This window comes from Salarias fasciatus, chromosome 20 (genome assembly GCF_902148845.1).
Source record: "Salarias fasciatus chromosome 20, fSalaFa1.1, whole genome shotgun sequence".
In the NCBI taxonomy this organism is placed as follows: Eukaryota; Metazoa; Chordata; class Actinopteri; order Blenniiformes; family Blenniidae; genus Salarias; species Salarias fasciatus.
The window spans coordinates 13149888-13168350 of NC_043764.1; the positions used below are offsets into that span (position 1 = coordinate 13149888).

General features: G+C 49.1%; 2 protein-coding genes across 4 annotated transcripts in view; one reads left to right on the forward strand and one right to left on the reverse strand.

The window, feature by feature from the left end:
• Nucleotides 1-18463, reverse strand: part of LOC115407611 (tubulin alpha-1A chain-like) — a 27093-nt gene continuing 8630 nt past the window's right edge. For all 3 annotated transcript variants that reach the window (XM_030118022.1, XM_030118024.1, XM_030118023.1), the window contains exons 2-6: nucleotides 10746-10749; nucleotides 2433-2455; nucleotides 1336-1558; nucleotides 1102-1250; nucleotides 1-996 (exon numbers count right to left, since the gene is read on the reverse strand). In XM_030118022.1, coding sequence (XP_029973882.1) covers nucleotides 16-996; nucleotides 1102-1250; nucleotides 1336-1558; nucleotides 2433-2435 — 1356 coding nt within the window. In that variant the 5' untranslated portion in view covers nucleotides 2436-2455; nucleotides 10746-10749 and the 3' untranslated portion in view covers nucleotides 1-15. The remainder of the gene's footprint in view (nucleotides 997-1101; nucleotides 1251-1335; nucleotides 1559-2432; nucleotides 2456-10745; nucleotides 10750-18463) is intronic.
• On the forward strand, nucleotides 14211-16701 carry LOC115407614 (tubulin alpha-1A chain-like). Its single transcript, XM_030118026.1, has 4 exons — nucleotides 14211-14272; nucleotides 15149-15371; nucleotides 15456-15604; nucleotides 15709-16701. Exons 1-4 carry the CDS (start codon nucleotides 14270-14272, stop codon nucleotides 16684-16686), a joined length of 1353 nt encoding a protein of 450 aa, XP_029973886.1. The 5' UTR covers nucleotides 14211-14269; the 3' UTR covers nucleotides 16687-16701.

Genomic DNA, 18463 nt, shown 5'->3' on the forward strand with positions numbered 1-18463 from the left:
GTGCCTTCATGTATTTTAAAACTCTTCTCTTTCCTCCTCATCCTCATCAGGAACAGTGTCGACACCAACTTCATCATAATCCTTCTCCAGAGCAGCCATGTCCTCTCTGGCCTCGGAGAACTCTCCCTCCTCCATACCCTCACCCACGTACCAGTGCACAAAGGCACGCTTGGCGTACATCAGGTCAAACTTGTGGTCAAGCCGAGCCCAGGCCTCTGCAATGGCAGTGGTGTTGCTCAGCATGCACACAGCCCTCTGCACCTTAGCCAGATCGCCACCAGGAACCACAGTGGGAGGCTGGTAGTTGATGCCCACCTTGAAACCAGTGGGGCACCAGTCCACAAACTGGATGGTGCGTTTGGTTTTGATGGTGGCGATGGCGGCATTCACATCTTTGGGCACCACGTCACCACGGAACAGCAGGCAGCAAGCCATGTATTTGCCGTGGCGGGGGTCACATTTCACCATCTGATTGGCTGGCTCGAAGCAGGCGTTGGTGATCTCAGCCACTGAGAGCTGCTCATGGTAAGCTTTCTCAGCAGAGATGACAGGGGCGTAGGTGGCCAGAGGGAAGTGGATACGAGGATATGGCACCAAGTTGGTCTGGAACTCAGTCAGATCAACATTGAGGGCACCATCAAAACGAAGGGAAGCGGTGATGGAGGACACAATCTGACCGATCAGCCTGTTCAGGTTGGTGTAGGTGGGGCGCTCAATGTCGAGGTTCCTACGGCAGATGTCATAGATGGCCTCGTTATCCACCATGAAGGCACAGTCGGAGTGCTCCAGGGTGGTGTGGGTGGTCAGGATGGAGTTGTAGGGCTCCACCACAGCAGTGGACACCTGGGGAGCTGGGTAGATGGAGAACTCCAGCTTGGACTTCTTTCCGTAGTCGACAGACAGACGCTCCATCAGCAGGGAGGTGAAGCCGGAGCCGGTGCCACCACCGAAGCTGTGGAAAACCAGGAAGCCCTGGAGACCAGTGCACTGGTCAGTCTGAGAACACACAGGGAGGGAACAAAAGAAAAATTTGGAACGTTAGGTTGCTGAATTACATATTTTGAAGAGAAATTTAAACTACAGAACTCTGAATTAGCACACCAGTTTGCGGATCCTGTCCAGAACCAGGTCAATGATCTCTTTGCCGATGGTGTAGTGTCCACGGGCGTAGTTATTGGCAGCATCCTCTTTGCCAGTGATCAGCTGCTCAGGGTGGAACAGCTGACGGTAGGTCCCAGTGCGCACCTCATCTGAGGAGACATTATCAGAATTCATTAATGACTTGAATACAATTAAAAAAGGAAACACAGTCAAAGATTTTCAACCACAACTTACCGATCACAGTGGGCTCCAGATCTACAAAAACTGCTCTGGGCACGTGCTTTCCAGCTCCAGTCTCACTGAAGAAGGTGTTGAAGGAGTCGTCTCCTCCTCCAATGGTTTTGTCACTAGGCATCTGTCCGTCCGGCTGGATGCCATGCTCCAGGCAATACAACTCCCAGCATGCATTGCCAATCTGCACACCGGCCTGACCAACGTGGATGGAGATGCACTCACGCTGTGGAAATAAGCAGGGTTTATTTAGCTGTATAATCTACTTTTTAAATTCAAGTGAAATAAAGAAAACATGAGAATAAAAACAAAATGCATACAGAAAACTTGTGCTTTAAAAAAGTCGAATTTCATTTATCAAAAGCGTATCTACGACATCCGGCACTAATGGAGAACGTCTTCTCTTCCTGGTTCACTGCGTTGCTATATGACCACCCTTTCACCCCAGCAACCAATGACGTCACTCCAAGTTAACCGTTAAAAGTAAAGTTTGGTGTCATTGTAGGGAATGAATTGCATAAAAATGCGCTGGCCCCGGCTAGCTGCCCATTAGTAACTCAGAAGTATCCATTGCGGCCATCCATTATTAATGTGTTCCATCACGCTGACAGTGCACTTTATCCCATTTCACCACAGATAGAGTTTCTTGGGGTGGAGGGTGAAATCAATACTGCTTACGAGCATCCAACTTCCAAACATTTCAACGTATCGTAGTTGCAATTAACCACCACGTCGACTCTCACAAAGGAGAGGGTAGAGGAAAGGATATAAAACATCGGAGAGAAGAGGATATAATACAACGGAGTCCAGGAATTGGACTGATGCCGGCATTACTCATTCAGTCCACATTTCAATCCTCTGAAACCCTCTTTTGTTCGGTCAGCCAGCCATGTACCAAGCCAGAGCACGCCAAAACACTGCCGAACACCAGCCCATGGGCTAAAAGTTATGATCAACACTAAAAATGCTCATTTCAAACATGTAAAGTCTAATTTTGTAAGAATCCAGCAGCCCCTCCCTCTTTTTCATCCCTTAAAATCACACACCACGTCTCCTTCTCAGATAAGACCTTTACGAAGAGTTTTGAAAATAGTTCTTACCATTTTGCTGTGTTGAGGTTGCACTAAAGGTCTGAAGCAGCTCGACTGGAAGTCTTACAATTCAATTAGTATGTGATTGATGTAAGAGATGATGGTGCACTAGAGGATGGATGTGGGTATTTATACACGTCAAGCGTGGCGCCGGTTGCTTCTGCACCACTAGTGGTTACTTCTCTGTCAGTTAAATGTTCCTGTTTCCTATTAGCTGAGCCGCTGCATCAACACAAGCCCTGCCTCCAGGCCCCACCCAAGTCCAGACACTCTCCGGTCATCTCCGGTCCGGCCCTCATTTATCAAACGATCTTTGAAACGGGTGTAAATCTGAGCGGTGAGCTCATCGTACAATGGGGCTCGCATGGAGCGATTTTGGCAAAAAAAAGAAAAAGAAAAAAGAAACGTTTCCGAGCTTGAAATCGATCCTTTCCGGTCTGAGGTTGATGTAAATCAGCATGAGTACTTTGGAAGAATAAAAACTGGAATTAAAGGAGCATAGGAAAACGCTATCTGGGGAAGATCACGGCAGCGGTGAATAGCATCACCGTGGACGACCGGAAACTGGCTGAGGTTTGAACAGATTATAGGTCCGTTAATTTAACTTGATGATATTACAAATAATGAGTCTGACACACGTTATTCAGGTCAGATTTTCATTGTTTCGTTTAATGACGTCTCAGAGCCAGACATCAGCGGCACCGCAGCCAGATCTCCTTGCCACAGCGTTGACGGTGCCACCGAGACAAACACACCCAGTACCGGAAACGATGCCGAGCAGGACCCCGGACAGGACCCCGGACAAGGTGGACCCTGGACTCAGGTCACCGATGGTGGTGCGTGTCATCCGTTCCCGGTGCTGCTGGTCCGAGACCGGCCAGCATCACTGCAGAGATCCTGCAAAGAAAACATAAATCTGCCATTTAGTGGCCGCAGTAGTGACCAAGCTGGAGAAAATCAATAATACACTGAACAAAATTAAAGACAATTTACAGAAGTCTTAATAAAATGTTTGACTAAACATCCACTGTCTGTGTTGGCGTTTACGTTTGGTAATTCGTAATAAATTACTAAAGAATAGATTACTGTAAGTAATTAAGTAATTTATCGAATTATTAGTAAATTGCCATTTACCAGTAATTACAGATCATTAACTGTAAATCACTAACAATGAATTACGGTGTAATAAACTGTTTGAAGTGAAGCACGAAGAAATTTATCCCAAAATCAATTAATCCGAATAAAGTGTTATTCATTAATGTCAGAAAATCAGATGTTTGGGAATGAGTACATCACAGAGTTATTTAACCATTAAAGGATCTATATCATGCAAAATCCACTCTTTTAAGGTTTTTAGCATGCCACAAAGTTGATTTCCCTTTAAAACCACCCCCACAATGTTATTTGCCTTCTTCCATGCATGTCTGAGTAATCTTTTTCAGTCTGCTGCTCTTTACAGCAGCCCCTCCCTTCGGGTAGAAAACAGCTCGTTTGAAACTCTTCAAACCTGAGTATGTCACAAAAGTTGAACTCCTCCCCACCACTCTTCTCCCACCCCACCCCTGCGCAGACAACACCCCCGCTCCCCTCTGACCAGCACGCAGCTGATTCGCATTTTCCACTGAGGAGACCCTCCCCCCCGCAGGCCCCCTCTGAAAGCAACAATCAAGCAAGAGCAAGAGTCTGAAGGGTCTGCGCTTGGTGAGTTTCTAACAGGAAAAGACGTTTTTGCATGTCTTTGCGTGTAGAGAAGCTAATGCTAAAGAGCTAAAGCTAACCCTTAGAGAAGCTAACGTAGCTCCGATTGGTTGAAGTACGTTGTCAGTCGAAGTCCACAGGGGGAGAGGCGGGATTTTCAGTGAAACAGAGCGTTTTCTCTTCCGGGTTTCAGAAATAACCTCCGAAAATCTTTTATTTAACACAAAATTACTTTTCCTTAGCACCAAAAATAAACTATTACCATGTTAATGCCAATAATAGGGTTTGGACGAGCTAAAAAAAGCATGTTACAGGCCCTTTAAATCATTGATTAACAAGGTGTTATTAATGAATAATGTCACAAATGACCAATTACTGGAAACGGGTAAATTACAGAAAATGAGCTGAGTGAAGTTGTGAATTATGCATTAAAGTCCATGTGAAGCAGAAATAAATTTGTGTTATGAGTTTGTCACACTGCATAAACATGTGTCATTAACCACTGAGCCAAATTTGAATGATTGAAAAAATTGCTAAGTATTTAAAATAATGTCTCAAAATCATGGAAAAACAAGCACTTGTCTCTGCTGTGAAATGCTGGGGGCGTGTCAGCAAGAAGCGCTGGAACCATGCCCACACGCGGGAGGGGAGCCGCCTCCGTGTAATTGTGACAGTGACATGTACAATGACAATGGAAGCTAGCGCTAACAGCCTCATCAGACGGACCCAGCCCTACCAATTTGAGCCATCAGAGCCAGAAACTGACTCTGAGTCAGATGCTGAGAGTGCTCAGCCTCGTTCCTCACAGTCTCCATCAGAATGGTAATTTATTTGTTTTAATTAAACAGTCGGATTCCCCTGGTCGGCACCTGTTCTAACCCACCTGCTAGGCGCCCGCCGAGTCAACCCGCCAGAGCCGCGGGTCCGCAGCTGGGGAAACCGACCCCCCTTCTGCGGCGGCGTTGGACACCGCCCCGCGGAGAAACCCCCGCGACCCCCGGGGAGGAGGCCCCCTGGGGACGAGGTCAACCCGCGAGGTGGGCCGCGTGGGTTTATTTAGCTAACGGCATCGTTACCCTGCACACTGTGGCGCCCAGGAACGATGCACGAGCGACGTGAAGGTGACATGGCTGGTTGACTGGTTAGCTAGCTGCAAACTGTCGTACGAGATGCTACCCGAGACTCGAAAGCGAGCGGGAAAACCACCGATGCTAATGCGCTAGATGTATTTATATTGCTTCAGCATCCGGGGCGGGTTTATGCCAATGAGGGCCCTGTAACGCGGTCCTGATTTCTGACACGGCCATTAAATCCTGAACACAGAAGCGCTGAAAAAAATCTCAAGTCTACCTCCAAAATTAAATCATAAATGGAGGAATGACTTTTATATGTTGTAAAGAAATACATTTATGACCTATTTAAGGTGTTTAGAAGAAAATGGCTGATTTTGCTTTACACGGACTTTAAATAATCTTGTAGTTTGTTTAATAATGCCAGGGCACCACCTCAAAGAGGACAATTACCAACGTTCAGTCTCAAAAAGGGACGGGGGGGCGGGGGGGACATGTGTGTCCACATGCGGGGGTCCCAGCACATATTCAGTATTAATTAAAAAGTAAAAGAATCAAAAATAAAATAACACCCTCACACAAAATCTTGTGGGAATAATGGATTTTTAACTTTCAATAACTCCGCTGGCCCTCCCTGCCACAAAGGGGAGCACAGTTTTAACAGTGCCCAAAGACACACACACAGCAGGGGAAACGCTGCTGCTTAACTCCAAAATGGTGTGTGACTTTATTTTGGCCTGTGCAGTTTTACACAATATTGCACTGGCCGATGGAGTGGCTTTGGATGCATCAGCACCATGAGAGGACTCGATGTGGGAACCAGCAGAGGCTCCACTGGCAGAACCCCTTCCTTCTTCTGAACAGCCAGGAGAAACGGAAGCAGGTCAGCTGGGCCTGCAGGTAGGTGGGCACGCACACACTCGGAGAACTGGAGTTACGTTTAGTAACTACTAATTCTAATTCGTGTAGCGCTTAGTAGGGCTGAACGATATGGGCAAAATTTCATATCTCGATATCTATGCCAGATATCTTGATATCGATACTATATATTACAATGGATTCAGTGAAAGTTAAGCATTTTTCAGAAAAATAAAAACATAATACAAAAGGATGTGAAAAAATGCAGTTAATTTATGAGAACTCACTGCCAGTCATCAGCATTAACATAAATTCACGAAAAAATAAAGTAGAAATCTAATATTTAACAATAAATAACAAATAAAATTTGCTGCAACTGCTGGAACAACACTCTTTTGGTCTTTAAAAAACAACATAACACAAAAGGATAAAGAAACTGCAGTGTCATTCACAAGAACTCACTGCCAGTCATCAACATTAACACAAATTCTCTGTCTCCCTCCTGCCCCTCCCTGTGATGTTTCTCATTGGCTGCCATCAGCTGTTAACCGGTAAACGAGGTTTGTGGTTGGCTGGCCTTACCTGTGCATGGGCAAGCTTACACGCAGGGCAAGCAGGGGAAATCTTGATATCGTTGATTTTGAGAAACTAATGTCCCGAATGTTCATATCCCGATATCGATATGATATCGATTTATCGTTCAGCCCTAGTGCTTAGCCCACCCACAGGTTTTGCTATTGGCACACACCAAGGCGGAGGCCATAGGAAGATAAATGTACTACCAGCTGGCATGCTGACAGGATTGGCGCGGAAGGAAGTAGGCAGGCTGTACGCCCATTACAGTCACACCAAACCTCCAAGACACTGGCGGCCGGCAGCCTCGCACCGAGGCACCGTCCGCAGACGTGTCCAAGCACCGTAACAATGGCACACAATGCTGGCCGAGACACGAAGTCACAACGGCGGACAGTAGAGTCACACACGGCCTGGATCCACAGATCTGGACAAGAGCCAACACAGTTAAGCGACAGAACTCCTGTCCTCGCTAAAAACTGACATGGCCACAGAGTCTGTGCACAAAGGTGGACGCAGAGGCCCAAGTGGCAGCCTGGAGATGTCACCCACCGTGACACCTCTGCACAGAGCCACGGAAGCGGCCACACTCCGCGTAGAATGAGCGTGAATCACCGTCAGTGGCGGGCGATTCCGCGCCTCGTAGGCAGCTGCAATAGTGCCCCCAACCCAGTGGGCAAGATGCTGGGAGGACAGCGGGGCTCCATACCCCCTGGCTCCAAACCGCACAAACAGCTGGTCCGTAGTGCAAAATCCAGCTGTGTGCTCAACATAGCAGCGTAGAGCCCTGACCAGACACAGCAACCGTAGCTGAGGGTCATCCCCTGATGAGGCAAGGAGCCAAGTGCCCTGATCCGGATCACTCATGACCGAAAGTACGAAGTGATCACCTTGGGATGAAAGCCAGGTTAGGCCAGAGATGCACCAGTCCCCCATCCTGACTGAACACCATGCAGGAGGGATGGACCGACAGGGCGCAGAGATCTCCAACCCTCTTTGCGGATGCCAACGCCAACAGGAGGGCAGCCTCAAAAGAGAGAAAGCGATCCTCCGCCTGCTCCAAAGGCTCAAAGGGGGGTTCTTTCAGACCATCCAACACCGTGTGGAGGTCCCACGGGGAAACCACATGTCTGGGGAGTGGCCGCAGTCAACACACCCCACACAGAAACTGCTTCACCAGCGGGTGACTGCGTGCTGAGAAACGGCCAAAGCCATCATGGCCCGCCAGGATGGCAGCCAAAAGTCTCCTGCCCAGGACGGGGCAGGACCTCAGGGCACCCCCTGCCTGTGACAGTGCATCAAGTCTGTCGGGAATCGACCACAGATCCTCAACTGCCAACTGAACCAGGTCTGGGAACCACCTGGCACTCGGGGTGTCCGGGCCCACCACTATCACGTGGAGGCCCTGCACCCTCACCCTGCGCAGCGGTGGGGTCAAGAGGCGGATCGGAGGAAACGCATACAGGAAGCCCGGAGGCCAGACCCTGTGCGCGAAGGTGTCTACCCCAAGAGGGGTTCGTTAGACAACCAGAGAGAGAACCAGAGTGGGCACTGTGCATTCTCTGCACTGGTGAAAAGGTCTGCCACCGGGTGGCCGAAGAGTCGGGCTGCCACACAGGGAGACAGGCCCCCCGGTTGGCCTCCCCGGGGCATTCTGTCCATGCTGACTTTGAGAGCCCCGGGCACGTGTCGCGCTCTCAGAGAGGACAGGTGCCAGTTCGCCCACAACTCCTCCCACAGCAGGATCTTCGCCGCTTTGCGATGAAGGGGGGGAGATCTCGTCCCCCCCTGCTTGTTCAGGTACGTCACCACCGTGGTGTTGTCCAACCTGATCAGCACGTGGCTGCCCCGCAGCCTGGCTTGGAAATGGAGCAGGACCCGCTGCACCGCAGTCATTTCCAGCACATTGATGTGAATGGGTGTGGAGTCCCAGGCACCGCCCACCGCAAGGTGGCCTAGGGTATCTCCCCAACCTGCAAGAGATGCATCCATTAACACCTCCACATGATGCGACATGCAGCCCATGGGAACTCTTTGCAGGAGAAGAGCAGGATCTAGCCAGAGGAAGAGATCCTGATGCCCCCCGGGGCGGGATCGAGACCTTCATGCGTCTGTCCCATTTCCCCGAGAGGCGGAGGTGACTGAACCACCATTAGAGACTGCTCATGTGCAGAAGGCCCAAGCAAACCATGGGGTAGGCCACAGCCATCGGTCCTAGGACGGTCCTGACCAGGTGGACCCGGACTAGGGGCACCGCGATCAGGGACCTCAAGGTTGACAGAAGAGAGACTCAAGCCATCTGCTGAGCAGGGATGAACGCGCCCTTGTCCCGGTTCACCACGAACCCCAGGAACTCAATGTGGTGCAGAACCAGGGCCGTGTGCTCCACTGCCTCCTGGTAAGCGGGCGCTAGTATCAGCCAGTCGTCAATGTAGCTCAGGATCCTCAGACCACGACGACGGAGGGGCTCCAGCGCAGCCTCGACGCACTTGGTGAAGGTGCGTGGAGCGAGGGAGTAGCCGAAGAGGAACCAGTTGCATGAAAACACCAGTCTCCCACTGCGAATCTGAGGAAGCTCCTGTGCCCCCTCAGAATGGGGATGTGAAAGTAGGCGTCCGTGAGATCGACTGATGTCATCCAATCCCCGAGACGGATGCTCTCCAGGAGGTGTTTGACCGTTAGCATACGGAACCTCCTGGTGGCCACATGAGTGTTGAGGACCCACAGGTCCAGAATGGATCTCAATCCACCGTTCTTCTTGGGGACCAAGAAGTAGGGGGAGTAGAAGCCCGCGTGCGCCTCCTCGGCACTCAACTCCGTTATCGCGCCCCGGCATAAGAGTGAGGACACCTCCTCTTTGAGAGCAGCTGCCCCCGAAGGGCATGCGAGCTGCGTATGAAGGATCCCGTTGAAAGGAGGCGGGCGACAGGTGAACTGCAGGGCGTAACCGCATCTCAGCGTCCTGGACAGCCAGGGTGAAAGTGGACCCAGCATCGCACACCAGGTCTGGAAGTGGAGCGTCAGTGGCTGTACCACGACCATGGTGGAGGGAGAGGGACCGCCCACCCTCCTGGCCTCGGGAGACGGGGGGGGCCCCTGGCGAAAGGGCTGTGGATGGGGCGACCTAAGAAATGGCGTGGGAGGCCGCCTCGGGGCCGTGCACCAGCGCTTTGTCACCGTTGAAGCCGGTCAAGGCGGTGCAGTCCCAAGACACCTCGGGCCTCTGGCCACGCCGAAGATGCCGGTGTCTGGAAGCTCAACAGCAGGGACGTGAGCCGGTATAACCCCGGTGCCCAAGGACTCCCCTTGCGCTCCCTCGGGGAGGCGGAGGCACTATGAGCCAACCGCGAATCATCGGAGGCGCTGCTCTTGTGCATCACAAGAGGGTCAACCAGCGTGATGGTGAGTGGGCTCGGTTTTCTGCTGCGATCCGCTCCCGCGGGCGCAGCACGGCGAACCCGCCGTGGAGGGAGATGAGCCGACAGCAAATCACCGGAGAGGCTCCTCTTGTGCATCACGAGAGGGCCGACCGGTGTGATGGCGAGTAGGCCCTGTATGCCACCGCGATCTGCTCCCACGGGCGCAGCACGGCGAACCCACTGTGGAGGGAGGGCTGGCGTGGAGGCGGGGGGCCCAGCGCTGAGCACAACGCTCAACAAGCGCTCAATGAGTGCAACGAGCGGTGGCCGGCAGGGCCACCAACGTCGCCGGAGGGGTGGGGGCGCCCGCCACTCCTGGTCACGTGGAGGTGCCAGCGGCAGTGCAGGACGTCAGGAAAAACGAGCGGGAGGAGGCCTCCGTGACGCTGGAGCCTCGTCTCGCACGTTGAGTGCCCTGGGGAGACTGCGGTGAAGACAGTCGTTGAGACGCTCCACCGGGTCAGATTCCCCAGGTGCGGACCAGGAAACACGGCTCCCCAGAAGGCAGTCCGGCACTGAGCCTCTTTCAGCGGGAAAAGAGGGCAGGCCGAAGAACACACAGAGTTAGCTGCTTACCTGAAGCAGGCGAAGCAGCTGTCCTTCCTAGAGCAGTGTGCCGCAGCTGCGGCAGGAGAACAGCCCGACGCCGGATGGCGACTCTTCCCGGGCCAGCTTGTCCATGTCTTCTTGTCTTTGTCTTGAACGGAGCTTCAGATCAGTCTCAAGGAGAAAGAAGGAAAGAAGAAGGAAGAGGTTCTGCCGCACGCTGATTATATCCCCTTGGTAAGGTGCGTGGCAGTGTGCCTGCGCACGTACGGGATTGGCGCATCGATTTTGAATCTGTCTCAGTGACTGGCTGGCGCCAGAGGGGAGTACCAATAGCGAAGCCTGTAGGTGGGCTAAGCACTACACGAAGTAGAACTGTAATCATATAGGTAAGACCAAGATGTCCGTCTTTTGACATGCGCTTCAAAATGACCTGGAGCAAGTTTGTTCATCTTCTGAGCCAGATCATCCAGAAGGACCATCCACCATCCCCTGGTTTGTGTGGATGAAAAATAACCCTTTTGTCATATTGTGCCTTCTGGCGCATCTTACTCAGTGCTGAATTTTTTGCTGTTCAGCTAGTTCGCCTATGCCTAGAGCCGGCCCTGGCTTTGGGCACGTGACAACTCCTGTTGTGAAAATCATAAACAACATCCGCTCCAAAGCAAAACAGCACAGGATTTTCAAGGTGCTATTGGAGGAGATGTCGCTGAATATTATGACCTGCTGCTACACACAGAAATCCGATGGCTCAGCAGAGGATGAGTTTTACATTGTTTTTTGTCACTTTTGGGTGAAATCAAAGAGTTCATGCAGTCCAAAGGCGAAGACGTCTCACTGCTTTTGATGGACATTACTGAGAAACTAGACCATTGAACTGCAAGCTGCAAGGCAAAGATAATACTGTTGTTAATATAAGTGCTTTGAATGCATTTAAAGCTAAGATGAACATTTTCTTTGTGGATTCACAGAGGAAAAAAAGTGCTGCACTTTCCCTCTGTGCAGTTGGTGCTGAAAGACAATGCTTCTGCATCTGAGACATTTTACAAAGGGGAAGAAAAGTACTGTGAAGTCATAAACAGACTTGGGCAAGAGTTTGAGAATAGGTTTTGTGACCTTGATCAGCTTGAGCCATTTCCAATCCTTTCATGAATGTGGACATGAAGGGTGCCAGCCTGTTTGGTTTAACCTATCTCTGTGAATCAGCGTTTTCTGACATGAACTTCATCAAGAACAAATGCAGAACATGCCTCACTGATGCATATTTGAAAGACTCACTCACAGTTGCAGTATCACGTTACACACCAGATTACAATACACTGGTGAACAGCATGCAATGTCAGTCTTCCCACTAACAAAGAAAAAGATACCAGACATTGTCAGTTTCAACATGGCAGTGCTATGGCAAAGTTGAATTAAAACATTGAAGAATTGTGTTCAATTTAAGTGTGTTCATGGCATGTAGCAGTTATAATCTCGATAAAAATACTACAGATTTGGTCATTAGTTCAAAATGTGACAAGAGTTATTTTAAAATATGTAAGATGATTTTATTTTAACATTACATAATTGATAAACATCATGCAACATAGTGAATATGGTACATTTTTCATATGAAATGTAGAGAAGTACTATCCTCATATACCAGCCCTGCCCACTCCTCACCCACATTTGGACTTTGGAACTGGGGAGGGTGCCAAGTGGTGCCTGCATGTGGTGTCGGACTGGGAGGTGGGGTGCTGGATGGGTCCCCCCACCTTTAATTCTGGGCCCCCCACCAATCCTGGGCCCGGGACAACAGACCCTGGCCTGTTGTGGACTTGAGGGTCACTCGAAGTTCGTCCAACAGAGCAGCTGAGCCAAGCGGAAGCACACCAGCAGGGGCGTAGAACCAAGATAAAATACTGCTGTGCAATGTCGGGGATAAAAAAAAAAACAGCCAAACATACCCTTTTTCATTGTGCAAAACTCTAAAGGCAAACCAAAAGCTACCATGCAAAACCACACTGCAGCCTGATACTGCCTAAGCAGTACCGCTGTAGCAGCGTGAAATGAGGAAAGCAGGGCAGTTGTGAGCTGGCAGGTAAAATGCACCCTGCCCCCCTCAAGGCACCGCCCCCCAATCACACCTTCAGCTGTGAGGGAGAGCCAGCAGAGAAATGGGGCAGAGACCATCCTGCTACAGAGTGGCCTATGAAGCCTCTGCAGGCTACTTTGACTGGCCGCACCTCAGCCTCCAACCTCTTGCTGCAGCTTCAGCCACGAGGTCAGCATAACGAAGCTTTTTCTGTTCAAAGGCCTCCCCCATGGCATCTTCCCAGGGGACAGTGAGCTCTATGAGAAAGGCACGCTGGCAGGACTTTGACCAGAAGACCAAATCTGGTCGTATTGGTTGCTGCAATCTCAGATGGAAATATGAGAATGTGGCTCAAGTCAACACACATTTCCCAGTCTCTGGCTCCCTGTATATTGTCTGAGCTCAGGAGGGCAAGAGTTTGGTGTCTGTTTCTCTCCCTCCCGTACAAAGAATATGGTCTGCTTGCACTGGTCAATACAGGCAGGACATTATATGTTGCTCTGATAATGAAGCTCAACACATTTGACTCCAATCGCCACAGCTCAGTCCAGGTGATCTTTGTCCTCTTGACATCATCCCATCTTACCCAGCAGTCTTGCTGGCCCTGGAAAATGGCTCACCTACTGGCTTCCTCTTGCTTGCGCACCTCCTCTATCACAAGGAGTTGGCGTTCTGCAGGTTTAGCCTTTTGCCATGTCTTTCTTGATCCTCCCAGGCCAAAGCCCCCTCTGCCTTGTTGGATGTGTTGTGTCTCAATACCGTTGGGCAGATTTTGCATCAGCCACTGCAGCAGCTGGAGTCCATTTTCTCCCTGTGGCCAGAGCTGGTGCAACTGCCCCTACCACAGGGTCCCAAGATTCTGAGTGTCGTCCCATTTTTGTTTTAGCACTCTTGTATTCTTCGACCAGACTGGAAATGGGCAATGCCAAAGCTCCCATCCCATACAGCCCAATGCTACTCAGGCAGCTTGGCAGCCCAAGCCACTTCCTCACCTGAATGTTGACCAGTCTTTCAAGCCGTTTGGCCTGTGAAAGACTCACCTCATACATGGCAATTGGCCACATAAGTCAGGACAGTAAAGCGAATTGGAAGCGCCAGAGCTTCAGCTTTCCAGGCAGGGCAGTGCTGTCAATCTGCTTGACGCCCTTGATCGTGTTCTTCCTGAGCTTCTTATCTTTGAGTTCAGCATTGTACCACCTTCCAAGGCTTTTGATGGGCTTCTCTTGCACTGTTGGTATTGCTTCTCCCTTGATGCTGAAACTCTCATCAGAGAGCCTACCTTTCATGATGGAAATGCTACAGGATTTGCTGGGTTTGATTTTCATCCTGGCCCATATGATGTTTTCTTGGAGTTTGTTCCAGAGTCATTTGGGTGGGGCCTGGAGGCGGAGCTTGTGTCGACGCAGCGGCTCAGCCAATAGGAAGCAGGAACATTTAACTGACAGAGAAGTGACCACTAGTGGTACGGAAACAACCAGCACAGCGCTTGATGTGTATAAATACCCACATCCATCCTCTAGTGCGCCATTATCTCTTACATCGATCCCATACAAATTGAACTGTAAGACTTCCAGTCGAGCTACTTCACAACCTCAACACAGCAAAATGGTAAGAACTACTTTCAAAGCTCTTTGTAAAGGTCTTATCTGAAGAGGAGATGTGGCTTGTGATTTTAAGGGAGGAAAAAGAGGGAGGGGCTATCAGTGTAAAATGTGATTAGGAGCTTGATTCTTACAAAATGAGACTATCTGTGTTAAATGAGCATTTTTAGTGTTGATCATAACTTTTTGCCCATGGGCTGGTGTATGGTGGTGTTTTGGCAAGCACTGGCTGAGTACGTGGCAGGCTGACTGAAAAAAAGAGGGTTTCAGGGGATTGAAATGTGGACTGAATGTAATGCCGGCATCAATCCAATTTACGGACTCCGTTGTGTTATATCCTCTACTCTCCGTTGTATTATATCCTTTCGTCTACCATCTCCTTTGTGAGAGTCGACGTGGTGGTTAATTGCAACAATGATTCGTTGAAGTTTCTGGAAGTTGAATGCTCATAAGCAGTATTGATTTCCCCTCCCCCACAAGAAACTCTATCCGTGGTGAAATGGGATAAAGTGCACTGTCAGCGTGATGGAACACATTAATAATGGATGGCCGTAATGGATACTTCTGAGTTACTAATGGGCAGCTAGCCGGGGCCAGCGCATTTTTATGCAATTCATTCCCTACGACACAAACTTTACTTTAACTGTTAATGTGGAGTGACGTCATCGGTTGTTGGGGTGAACGCAAGCAACGCAATGCACCAGGAAGAGAAGAAGTTCTCTGTTAGTTCCAGATGTCGTAGACAAGCTTTTGATAAATCAAATTAAACTTATATAAAACACAAGTTTGTATGCACCTTGTTTTTATTCTTTTGTTTTCCCCACTTCACTTGAATCTAAAAAGTAAATGTATACAGCTAAATAAACCCTGCTTCTTTCCACAGCGTGAGTGCATCTCCATCCACGTTGGTCAGGCCGGTGTGCAGATTGGCAATGCATGCTGGGAGCTCTACTGCCTGGAGCATGGCATCCAGCCGGATGGACAAATGCCCAGCGACAAAACCATTGGAGGAGGAGATGACTCCTTCAACACCTTCTTCAGTGAGACTGGAGCTGGAAAGCACGTGCCCAGAGCAGTTTTTGTGGATCTGGAGCCCACTGTGATCGGTAAGTTGTGGTTGAAAATCTTTGACTGTGTTTTGTTTTTGATTGTATTCAGATCATGAATGAATTTTGTTATTGTCTTCTCAGATGAGGTGCGCACTGGGACCTACCGTCAGCTGTTCCACCCTGAGCAGCTGATCACTGGCAAAGAGGATGCTGCCAACAACTACGCCCGTGGACACTACACCATCGGCAAAGAGATCATTGACCTGGTTCTGGACAGGATCCGCAAACTGGTAGGTTAATTTAGAGTATGTAGTTTAAATTTCTCTTCAAAATATGTAATTCAGGAACCTAACGTCACATTTTTTTCTCCTGTCCCCTCCCTTTGTGTTCTCAGGCTGACCAATGCACTGGTCTTCAGGGCTTCCTGGTCTTCCACAGCTTCGGTGGTGGCACCGGCTCCGGCTTCACCTCCCTGCTGATGGAGCGTCTGTCTGTCGACTACGGAAAGAAGTCCAAGCTGGAATTCTCCATCTACCCAGCTCCCCAGGTGTCCACTGCAGTGGTGGAGCCCTACAACTCCATCCTGACCACCCACACCACCCTGGAGCACTCTGACTGTGCCTTCATGGTGGATAACGAGGCCATCTATGACATCTGCCGTAGGAACCTCGACATTGAGCGCCCCACCTACACCAACCTGAACAGGCTGATCGGTCAGATTGTGTCCTCCATCACCGCTTCCCTTCGTTTTGATGGTGCCCTCAATGTTGATTTGACTGAGTTCCAGACCAACTTGGTGCCATATCCTCGTATCCACTTCCCTCTGGCCACCTACGCCCCTGTCATCTCTGCTGAGAAAGCTTATCATGAGCAGCTCTCAGTGGCTGAGATCACCAACGCCTGCTTCGAGCCAGCCAATCAAATGGTAAAATGTGACCCCCGCCACGGCAAATACATGGCTTGCTGCCTGCTGTTCCGTGGTGACGTGGTGCCCAAAGATGTGAATGCTGCCATCGCCACCATCAAAACCAAACGCACCATCCAGTTTGTGGACTGGTGCCCCACTGGCTTCAAGGTGGGCATCAACTACCAGCCCCCAACTGTGGTTCCTGGTGGCGATCTGGCTAAGGTGCAGAGGGCTGTGTGCATGCTGAGCAACACCACTGCCATTGCAGAGGCCTGGGCTCGGCTTGACCACAAGTTTGACCTGATGTACGCCAAGCGTGCCTTTGTGCACTGGTACGTGGGTGAGGGTATGGAGGAGGGAGAGTTCTCCGAGGCCAGAGAGGACATGGCCGCTCTGGAGAAGGATTATGAGGAGGTTGGCATCGAGTCTGTTCCTGATGAGGATGAGGAGGAAGGAGAAGAGTAGCTATTAAAAATTCATGAAGGCACGAAACGGCAAATTATCAGTTCAACAGTTGGAAAAGCAATTTAAGCAGTTGTAGCTTTGAGTTTACTCTTTACTGTTAGATTTGTGTTCAAATGGAAGTTTAGCACCCTTTGAAATAATTATCAGATTGATTGAGAACATTCCAAAAAAAGCTTTGTCAAATCCAATACTTTTGGATCTCTTCTCTCTATAAATACATTTCCTGCAAAATAACTGCTGTTGTCTGTCATGTTTTTGTTGCGTTGTAGCAACATGTGCTTTAGCAACACATCAGCCTAGTTCACCTGAAGAGGCTACACAGGTGCATGATGTGGATCAAGCTCCACAACAGAACTACACTGTGGAGAATGAGCAGTGTGTTTTTTGTAAACATATGAATGATGAAATTAAGTCCATGTGTGCTGAGATTAACTGCTTGTTTTGTTTTGTTTATCTTGATTATATGTGACCAGAGTTGGGGTCCGTTACTCAAAAAAGTAAACAGTTACCCGTTACTCGTTACATTTGAAAAAAGTAGTGCCTTACACTACTTGATTACTCCATGGAAATAGTAACGAAGTTACACTACTTGTTACTGCATAGTGCTCCGCGGAGCTGTGCTCCGGTATATCCTTCCGCGGAGCACTGCGCATGCGCAGGTCTGTGTGTATCAAAACGTCATTTTAATTAATTGAAAAGAAAACATGTCTTTTAAAATGTTTTATAACCATTCTGATTTACTTCACGTGCTAATACGCCATCCCCTGGACCACTGGAAGGAGTATTTTGTCCACTTTCGTAGTCCGGCTCTGATTGACTTCCGGCTAAGCTTTGAGCTAAGCTACTACGATGCTAACAGCTGGGAACCAGCCACTGGACCAGAGTCAGTGGGGAACAAATTTTACTTTGACGGTTCCATCAGCCCTGACCCGGAAGAGACAGTGAGTAGTTGCTCATATGGCCACCGTTCCATCTACTGGTGGTAATAAAAAAAACTCAGCTTAAATAATATTTTGGTTGCTCTATTTGTAGTCATTGTAAAAGTAACAATCGTAGCATTTCATTTGTAACACTAGTTTAACTACCAATCTAGAAGGACTAGTGCCGTTACACTACTCGTTCCCATCAAAAGTAATTTAACTACTTGTAACGTTCGTTACTTGTCATTACATACCCAACTCTGTATGTGATCAATTTCTTTTTTTCTGTAAATAAACTGATGGCTAACACAATCTTCCTCTGCCTAATTTTAATATTTACCCTTAACATTTCATTATGTTAAAAAACAGCTCTCTACATTAATTAGTCAATAAGACTATGATGAAAATAAATATTGTAGTTCAGTATGGTGCTTCATTTTAATGGGAAATCCTCTGTGAGATTGTGCCATTTACCCATGCAATAATGTCAGACCATTTCTTGTTTCAAAGTCTTTTCTGTTTATTACCAAACTTCTTGTGTAGTGCATTGACATTGTTAAAGTTCCAGTAACAGTTCAATTAATTAAGGTGCAAAAATCTTTGTGCAAACAAATATCACTGCAACTATATAAAGTACGATTAGATTATGCATAAACAAATGTTGGGACGTCAGAATTGACTGTAAGCACATTTTGGTCAGCTCGGCCTGCTTCACACAGCAAGCCTGACCACTGAGAACAAAGAAGGTGCCTTTTCCCCCAGAAGGGGGCCAGCACCATTTTGCGGTTCCCACAAAGCCAAAATGGCTGCTCATCTCAAGCTCAACACATGCTCGGCCTGGTCTCCCTCGAGAACAC

Coding starts and splice junctions, on each gene's coding strand:
- LOC115407614 (XM_030118026.1), top strand. Junction 15,372..15,455: donor TCTGGAGCCCACTGTGATCG/GTAAGTTGTGGT, acceptor TTGTCTTCTCAG/ATGAGGTGCGCACTGGGACC. Junction 15,605..15,708: donor TGGACAGGATCCGCAAACTG/GTAGGTTAATTT, acceptor TTGTGTTCTCAG/GCTGACCAATGCACTGGTCT.